The sequence below is a fragment of the Mus pahari genome, chromosome 4, assembly GCF_900095145.1.
Source record: "Mus pahari chromosome 4, PAHARI_EIJ_v1.1, whole genome shotgun sequence".
Classification (NCBI taxonomy): Eukaryota; Metazoa; Chordata; class Mammalia; order Rodentia; family Muridae; genus Mus; species Mus pahari.
The window spans coordinates 76,684,871-76,694,557 of NC_034593.1; the positions used below are offsets into that span (position 1 = coordinate 76,684,871).

General features: G+C 42.8%; 1 protein-coding gene across 4 annotated transcripts in view; it reads left to right on the top strand.

The window, feature by feature from the left end:
- Sh3d19 (SH3 domain containing 19) overlaps positions 1-9,687 on the top strand; it is a 161,245-nt gene that overhangs the window by 141,076 nt on the left and 10,482 nt on the right. For all 4 annotated transcript variants that reach the window (XM_029537542.1, XM_021196191.2, XM_029537543.1 and 1 more), the window contains exons 14-16: positions 5,048-5,120; positions 6,967-7,097; positions 9,279-9,337. In XM_029537542.1, coding sequence (XP_029393402.1) covers positions 5,048-5,120; positions 6,967-7,097; positions 9,279-9,337 — 263 coding nt within the window. The remainder of the gene's footprint in view (positions 1-5,047; positions 5,121-6,966; positions 7,098-9,278; positions 9,338-9,687) is intronic.

Here is a 9,687-nt window from a genome sequence, read left to right on the forward strand (position 1 = left end):
GAGGAGAGGAGAGGAGAGGAAGGTAGGTTAATCTAACAGGGCGTGGAGTAGCGGATGCTCTCTCTGTAAAGAGGTGGAGTCAAGCAGGATCAGAAGTCCAGGGTCATCCTTGGATGTGTGGTAGAGGTCAAGGGGATCCTTAGTGACAGGAGACCCTGTCTAGGGAGGGGAAAGGGAGCTTCATGTAACCCTATAAACTTCATTTATCTGCTTTAATAAGTTTTTTAAATAAAGAAATATAATCCAGTATCTCCAGTCATAATTTAGGACTGACAACAAGTTTTTGGAGCCTGATGTAAGACTTAGAGATTCCTGAAGACAGTTTGTTTGGTGTTGCACTGCTGTGACTCAGGTCACACTGTGAACCTGAGATCGTGTCATTTACGTGGGGGTGGGGTGGGGAGGACTGTTTCTAGTTCTAGTTGTGCTGTGGCTCAGCCCTTAGCAGACACCTTTAATCCCTCTGGGTGGAATACAGACACGCCCTTAGTACAGACCTTTAATCCCAAACAAGGAAAGTAAAGTTAGTTTGTAGAAGGAAGCAGCCATGTTTGAACATGATGTCTAATTGAGTGGCAGACAAAGTAATGAATCAGAGAAAGATTTGACAGAATGGCATATGCCCAACTCTCATTAGAAGAGAGGGGAAAGAGAGGCTACTTAGAGAGCAGTGCAGAGGGAGAGAGGAGAGGAGGCAGTTTTACTGAGGCAGTTGTCCAGAGACGGGTTACAGAGACACAACAGGCTAGATACAGGTGAAGACAGAACGAGCCAGAGAATGAGAAGGAGTCAGAGGCCAAACAGAGCAGTTTAGTCAGAGGTCGAGAGAGAAGCTAAATTGAATCAGTCAGCTTGGAGTTTGAGCCAGAACAGCTGAGCTGAACCAGCCAGCCACAGTCGAGAAAGAACTAGAAAGCCCGAGCTTACTCAGCAGTAAGTCTCAGAGGCTGAAAACAGTCTAGGCCTAGACAAGAGGCTAGAAGCTTCCAGGGCTAGGCCTGGGTTAGCAGGCTGAGGCAGTAAGCCTCAGAGATGACAATTACCACAGGAGAACAAAAGTTACACTTACAGTTTAGCATTGCAGGAGACTGAGCTCAGGGTGTCGGAGAAGCTAGGCAGCTGCCCTGCTTCTGAGCAATGCCCCCAGCTCTAGCTGCATGTTTGGAAGAGTTTAACTCTCCCAGTTAAGCGTTCACTCTTTGTCATTCAAGGTAACAGTGCTAAGCAGTCACTCAACTCAAGTAAAGAGCTTTTGAGTTTGTTCTTCATCCTAGTTTTCATAAGCCGGTGTAATTCCTTCTTCTTGAAAGGCAGTTTATCCTATGAAGTTTTTTTCTAAGAAACTAAAAATTCGATTTTAGGGAAAAGATATGTCTTCAGCTCGTGGCACGTGAGAATTCTAACTAGTTCACATAGGAAGCTTCTCTTACCCAATTTTCTGTTTGGGTTCCGCATCGGCCATCTGTTAGAGCCGCCCTTCTTCTCCCAGAGCATGCTGTTGGTAACAGCAGGACTTATACTGCCAAAAAGATCTATCCTCTTACATATATTTTTAAAGCTAAAAATGTAAAAGTTGTAGCAATCCAAAGTTTTCCCACTTGGAACATTGCCTTTTAGTGCCTCGCTGCGGATTTGTAGAGAGTTGGCCTCCGGAGCCAGTGCGTCGTCTCTACTGCTGATAATGAACTGAACTGAACTTTAGGCTTTGGGGTGGAATCACTCACTGACCTCAGCACTTGTCTGGTGCCCATTGCCAAGACCACAAAAAGTCATGGAGAAGAAGGTCCAAAATTGTGACACCTTCCCCTAAGTTGGTAAACATAAGATATTAAATATATCGATTATGGTTGAATCCAAAGGTCTGGTCAGAGAGAAAGCGAAGGGTTGTCAGCAAGTGTGTGCCTTCAGTTTCCCTCCTACCTGGGTGGCCAGAGTGCCGAAACATTTTTTGTTGTTTTTTGTTTGTTTGTTTGTTTTGCTTTTTATATGGGAAGTATGCTAACATCCCCAGAGTTGTTTTTAGAATTGACATATTGCATAGAGAGCCAAAAAAGGTGAATCCATGCAGACAGAAAGTAGATTGGTGTTTGCTTAGGGCTGAGAGGAGGGTGAATGAACAGTAGGCATAAATCCCACTGGGCAAGAATAAGCCCACTACCACAATGTTTGAGCCAATTTAAGGCAAGCTTTATTAAAACTGTCCAGGTCAGTGGACACCAGCCAGGTCTTTACCCCAGATTCCCAGAGCACAGCACCAAAATATATTAGTCAGAGGCTAAAGGGAAAACCCACAAGGCTGTGTACTTCTCACCTTCGTCCAGTGGGGGCAAGCATACATCCTAATGTCCTTCCTGCCTACACACCTCCTGCCTATGTATGATCAAGCACATCCAGGGCAGCTAGGGCAATCAACTTGTTTACAAAAGTGAAAGCACTTGGCCTGTTATCTTACATGCAACGCCCCCGGCATTCCAGGAGGCTATCTGTTCTTGGGTGGGCAGGTCAGAGGCATTTGTGTTTTATAGATCTCTTAAATCTCTTAAGCACAGTAATTTAAACTTAAAACATAACTTTAGCCTTCACACGGACTCTGTGGAGAAGCGGGGGGGGGGGGTGATCAAAAAAACACTGTAAACATAGACTTCCATGATAGTTACACAATTCCATGAATGTTCCCTAACCACATAGATTCTACATGGATACATTTTATTTTGTATGAATTGTATCTCAGACATTTAACAAGTAAGGTAATGTTAATGCATAGAAGGTATTTGTTATAGTGATTGGAGCACAATAATTGAGGAGTGGTATTAGCTATTCTTACTGTTATAATATCATGACTCTAGCAATGAAGACCTTTGAAGTATCTTGGGTTTACCTACAAGATGTGCACCCTGGTAGTGGAGTCCGGGTTGTCCACCTCCCTTGTCTAGGCTGTTCCCCCTGACGAGTCTGCTTGCTCATCACTGAAGGCTTGAGCAAGGACCCTAACTGGAGGCTCAAATTATCTTCCCAACTTTCTCACTCCTGGGTACATTCAGGTCTTTGGCTCACTTGGAAACTCACATTCATGTTAGGTTTAAGGTAGCTCTATGTCTTGACTTTTTCCAAGTCACTAGCCTTGTGTTCTCTATTGAATAGCCATTCTTTTTTTCTGAAGATTTAAATCAGGAACAAATAAAAATATCTCTCTCACACACAATTAATTACATAAATTGGTGTTCTTAAAGCCACCGGAGACCTGAAGTAGCTCACAATTATCACAATCCCGAGTTGCTCATTATTTAGACAAAGGCAGTAAGCAGAAGCTGGTGTGAAGCTGCCTCAGCCATTCCTCTCTTGACCTGAGTTCTGCTCGCCTGTATTAAATAGACAGCTCTCCCCTGTGGCACATTTTGGTTAAAAAAAGCAGGAGGATTCTGGAAAGATCTGACAGAAGTGTGGGGTAGGAAGAGTGGGCCATTCCTCACAGTACACTGTGATCAAGCCAGTGCACCGAGGCTGTGGAAAGGGCTAGGGTGATGTATCCCTAAGAGGTCAAGAGTCATTGAAAAATGAGAGAGCACCCAAAAGTCTACCTTCATTCATTGTATAAGGTTGCTAGTGTTGATTTTTTTTTTTTTTTGATACAGGGTTTCTCTGTATAGCCCTGGCTGTCCTGGAACTCACTNTGTAGACCAGGCTGGCCTCGAACTCAGAAATCCGCCTGCCTCTGCCGCCCAAGTGCTGGGATTAAAGGCGTGCGCCACCATGCCCGGCCAAGCCTGTTTTTTCATATGAGACTAAGAACTCAGGTGTGTCGACACACACTCATAAATCTAGCACACAGAATATTGAGGCAGGAGCATCATGAACTTGAAACCATGCTAGTGTATATAGAGCTCCAGGCCTCCCTGGAGATATAGCCAGACCTTTTCTCAAGAAATAAACAGGGTGTGGTGGGTGCAGGCCTCTAATCCCATCAGAGGCAGGGGGATTGCTATGAGTTTGAGGCCAGCCTGGTCCACATAAGAGTAGCAGCAGGAGAAGGGGGAAGAATGAGAAGAAACAAAGTAAAACCAGAGCGAAGAGGAATGGGAGGAGGAATGGCTTAACAAAGTGTCATCCCGCCCGCCTTCTCCAGCTAATCTGGACCATTGTTTACCTAGCCGAAGAATACTGCTTTCTCTTGGCTAATTTACTTAGAATTGCTGTTGAATAAGCCATTCAGATTAAATAGAAAGGCCAAGCAAGGGAGATAGCACTGCTTTCAGGCTAGAGAATGTATTCAGTTAAGTGGTAATAAATGAACTGGTTTTCCTCCTGTGAATTAATACTTTTATGGGGAGTCATTAGCTCCATTCATTGCAAAAAGCAAGAACATAAATACAGAACTTCATTCTCTTCCATCAGCATGGACTTAACTGTGGAAGCTCTGTCCTTAAGGTTTAATTGATCGGTGGGGGGGGGGGCAGGGGGAGTGCCATTCACTGAAAGGCAAAGTGGTTTGAGTCCCACAACTTAACGGTAGGCTAAGTGTTATGGTGTTTTGGTTTGATTTCCTTTGACTTTTTTAAAGTTAAACAGTTCTGTTTTGGTTTAGTTTCCTCCTTTAAAATCAAAAAGCTTGGTGAGGCTGGAAAGATGCCTCAGGGGTCAAAGACTTGCTGCTTTTGCAGGGGACTCAGGTTCAGTTCTGAGCAACCGCAGTTCCAGGGAATCCGGTGCCGCCTTATGGTCTCCGTAGGCACCAACCAGGCACTTGTAGGGTACACAGACATACATGCAGCAAAACACCCATATGCATAAAGTAAGTAAATCTTTGAAAAGGAGTGCTTAGTGATATGCAGTTGGAATGTATTTCTGTACCCGCCCTGGCAAGGACACATTCTGTTTTGAGGCGATCGTGATTCCCTCGTCTAGCCCACCTGTGTGGTCTGCGTCTAGTACTCATGGGGTAATTCTTTTGGGAGGACTCTGTAACGAGACAAAACGATGGTCTTGCAGAGATAATGAAGCTGGTGTCTGTCCTGCACACCCCACTCACAGCCCTGCTTTTCCCCCCAAGGATTCAGGCCACAGTCAGAAGCCTGTAGACAGTGGTGCTCCTCACGCTGTGGCTCTTCACGATTTCCCAGCAGGTAAGGACATAAATAATAAATTGGTAGAGCCCTGGGATGCTCTCAAACCCTTTCATCCCCATTGCCTGTGCCCACGGAATGCTAGCCTGCGGGTACCATCCTATATCCATCAGCTCTGTCTTCAGGAAGGGGCCATGTACCCAGTCATGCCAGAAGGCTTAGCTGAAAACCTGCCCTTTGAAAGGAATGGCAGGGGCTAGAGAGATGGCTATGTGGTTAAGAGCACTGACTGCTCTTCGGAAGGTCCTGAGTTCAAATCCCAGCAACCACATGGTGGCTCACAACAATCTGTAATGAGATCTTACCCCCTCTTCTGGTGTGTCTGGAGACAGCTACAGTATACTTACATATAATAATAAATAAATCTTGGGGCCAGAGTGAGTGGGGCTGGAGCAAGCAGAGGTCCTGAGTTCGATTCCCAGCAACCACATGATGGATCACAACCATCTGTACAACTACAGTGTACTCATATACATAAAATAAATAAATAAATCTTTTAAAGAAAGAAAGAAAGAAAGAAAGAAAGAAAGAAAGAAAGAAAGAAAGAAAGAAATGGCAGATCCCTCATACAAATGAAAAGTAGCTTTTGCTTACCATTTTACAAATGTTAACTCTGTGATAAAGTTTTAGCTCAAAATAACATTCTTTAGAAGCTCAGGATAGAACATTTACTTGCTTAGCATTGTAATGAAGTTAATTCTAGTTTAATAAGTAAAGTAGGTGTTTAAATGTTTTTTTTTAAATAGAGATTTTTATTTCCTTTATTGAAAAACTTAAGAAGTCTTGTATACATCAAAACCAATTTCTGGCTGGATGGTGGTTTCACACGCCTTTAATCCCAGCATTTGGGAGGCAGAGGCAGACGGATTTCTGAGTTCGAGGCCAGCCTGGTCTACAGAGTGAGCTCCAGGACAGCCAGGGCTACACAGAGAAACCCTGTCTGGAATAAATAAATAAATAAATAAATAAATAAATAAATAAATAAATAAATAGACAATTTCTGGGATGGGGAGCAGGGGAACAGAACTCACAATAGGAAAAAAAGTATCACCTGGGCCACAACAGAACCCAGAGAATATATTCTTATAATTGAAAAATGCTAGGTGCTTCATAATTGACCTTCTGATACAAAATGACCTATTGAATTTGCAACTTGGTTCTTGGTATGGCAGTCCACAGACAAACTAGGACACCTTCAGACCTTATCCGGATGCCATGAGGGGTTTTTTGGCTTTTGACTCTTTAAAAGGTTTTTTAATATGTGTGTCACCTACCACCTGCCTATGAGATCAAAGTATTAGTTTTTTGTAATCATTTTAAGTTATCTTTCATAGCCAAAGCTACAAACTTTTTTTCTAAACTATTTACAACTTATTTATATATACTTGGTAAATTGATTTTTATTTTAGCATAGATAAATTTTCTTCCTAAAGAGCTGCAGTACTCCCTTAGTTAATATTTGAAGTTGGAATGGCTTTTCCGGGTGACTGGGAATGGTGGTAAGTGTATCGCACCAGGTCTATAAACATCTGTCAATGCTGGAAGTGTTTGCAGCAAGACTTACATTGGCACAGTAGGAATCACTGACCAGGAACATGGTGGTTTTAAAAAGTGTTTCCCTTAGTAGACGTATCTAATCTGACCTTAGAAAATGGAATCTCTAATAGCACATTTTAAAAATATAATTGCATGGAAAAATTAATTTGATCAGTATAATCTAGTCTGTCAGAACCAGCAGAATGCACTCCCTGCCTCTGTGGACAGATCTCAATGCCACTTTGTTCTCTGCTCTAATCACATGTGCAGCTGGGGCAATTCCTCGTGTGTCACTAATTCTGTATTACAGAGCAAGCTGACGATCTGAGTCTCACATCTGGAGAGATTGTTTATCTTCTCGAAAAAATAGATGCAGAGTGGTACAGAGGGAAATGTAGGAACCAGACTGGCGTCTTTCCTGCCAATTACGTCAAAGTCATTGTAAGTGGGGTTTGTTTATTTTATTTGGCCACACATTCGGTGCTTCAGTGAGTCTCACAGATGGGAAAGAGAAACTAGAAGCCTTGAGTTTTCCCGCACAGACTGGCTCTGTCAGCACTCAGTTATGAAGGAGTAAGATCCCAGCAGTGACACCTGTCACTGCTGGCCGGTTGGCTATTGCCAGAGTTTGGGAGTGGGGAAACTCACTGTCTTCAGTTAGGTACACATTGCCGGAACCACCATGTGCCAATGAAACAGTATCAGTTGGTAAATCATCCATTCTTGGAGAGTTCTTCAGCACTTAAGAATGTGTGTTAGAGCCGGGCGGTGGTGGCGCCCGCCTTTAATCCCAGCACTCGGGAGGCAGAGGCAGGCAGATTTCTGAGTTCAAAGCCAGCCTGGTCTACAGAGTGAGTTCCAGGACAGCCAGGGCTACACAGAGAAACCCTGTNTCAAAAAAAAAAAAAAAGAAAAGAAAAGAATGTGTGTTAGAGCTAGGCAGTGGTGGCGCACACCTTTAATCCCAGCACTTGGGAGGCAGAGGCAGGCGTTCGAGGCCAACCTGGTCTACAGAGTGAGTTCCAGGACAGCCTGGGCTACACAGAAAAACCCTGTCTCGAAAAAACCAAAAAAAAAAAAAAAAAAGAAGAAGAAGAAGAAGAATTATGTTAGTGCTTGGAGACATTTAGTGAGCATGAGTTGGTGCTACCAGACAGTTTTTTTGAAGGGATGCTCTTTGGGGGTGTGGCACCTCATCAGTTTGAGAATACCAGAATACCTGAGGAAGTAGTCCATTGTTTTCACATAATATTTTCAAGTCAGACTGGAGAAAATTATATTGAAGTGCCAAAATTTCATAGCCCTTAATAGCTTAACTTGTGAACACACTCCAGTATGCTGAAGGCTTTCCTGCTAAGCCTGGGTAGCTGTGAAACATAGCGACAAAGCAAGACTGCTCTTTGAACACTTGTATTAATAGGAAAAATATGACTCACTCCCTGATATAACCTATGGATACTATGAAATAGCAATAAAACTAACTTAAACATTAACAGCTTATTTTGAAGGGGATAAAAACAATAATTTTCCATTCCATCAGAAACTTTTAAAGTCTAGGTATTACAGAAAATCTGTATTTTTCAAGTAGAAAGAGTCTGAGCCTCTTGGATTATGAAATGTAGGTCTTAAAAATTGCCCAGTGCAGATGCGACCTGGTTCTTCCCAGGCCTGCAGCCACGTTCTCTAAATTAATATTAAGAGTAATGTAAGTTTGAACACCCCTCCTCATTTCTCTTCTGCTCAGTGGAATGGTGCTTTAAAAAGCACAATTACCACACTGAAATCAATCACCCCCAGTCAGCCACATTATTGGTATAAATGTTATTCCTAAGTGCACAAGTTTTAAAAATTGTTTTAAAACATCAAACTTAGAGGATTTATCAGAAAGGGCACTGATCTAATACAGACCTCACAGCCTTAAGTCATTTCCAACTGCGTGGTTATGGCTGAGAATTTTATCCCAACCCAGCTTTCCTGTTTGCCATCTACTAACCAACTAGATGAAAGGCCTGGCACTTAGTAGACACTCATTTAGCACAAATTGCTTTCTCCTTTCCCTGTGGATATGAAGGGGCAAAGGGCCCTTCAATACATGGAGAAAATCCACCAGTCTGATCAAACGCTTCATTTGGGGAGCAGGGAAGTGTTGCCCTCTGTTTGAACAGGGTGACAGCATTACGGCCCGCTGCCTGGTGTCTGATGTCAGTGTGGATGAAGTGTAGAGAACTCTCAGGGATAGAATGGTGTGATGTGCTCGTGGAAGCACAGAAGGCAAGAGTTAACTGGTTGATCAAGAACTCCATCGAGAGCTAGTCTCCTCCTTGCCTTCTAGACAGGGCTCACTGCTGTAGCCCTGGCGAGCCTCTTTCTCATGATTCTCCTGCCTCAGCCTCCTGTGTGCTGATGTTACACGAGTATGTAACCACAACCCGCTGAAACTGTACATTTTTTCCAAAACCCTGTTTTTGTTTTTTTAGTGTTTAGCAACTATAACCCCAATATCTTCAACAACCAGCTTCACTGTTTAATTTTAATCACGCATCTCCTAAGTACTTGATGTTAAATTTATCTTAACCAAATTATAAGAAAAAGGAAGTGTTACCTTAATTTTGTCTTTGCTAGGTTGATATTCCAGAAGGAAGAAGTGGAAAAAGAGAATCCTTTTCATCTCACTGTGCTAAGTAAGTTTTGTCTGTGTTCTTTTGTACAGTTTTTTTTTTTTTTAAAGGAGTTAGCAATGAAGAATTTCTAAGCTTAATCATTTCTATGGCATGATTAGGCAGATTCTCAGTGTCCTTAATTCTGAGGAAACTTTACTTTCCTAAAATGTCATAGTGAGAGCCTGAAGGCATGTCTCAGTAATTAGGATGTGCCCTGCTCCTGCAGAGGACTCAGGTTCAAGTCCAAGCGCCCATGTTAAATAGCTTAAACCACCAACTCCAATTCCAGGGATCTGGTGCCCTCTGCTGGCCTGTGTGTGCATGTGCAACCTTTTTTTTTTTTTTTTTTTTTTTTTTTTTTTTTTTTTTGG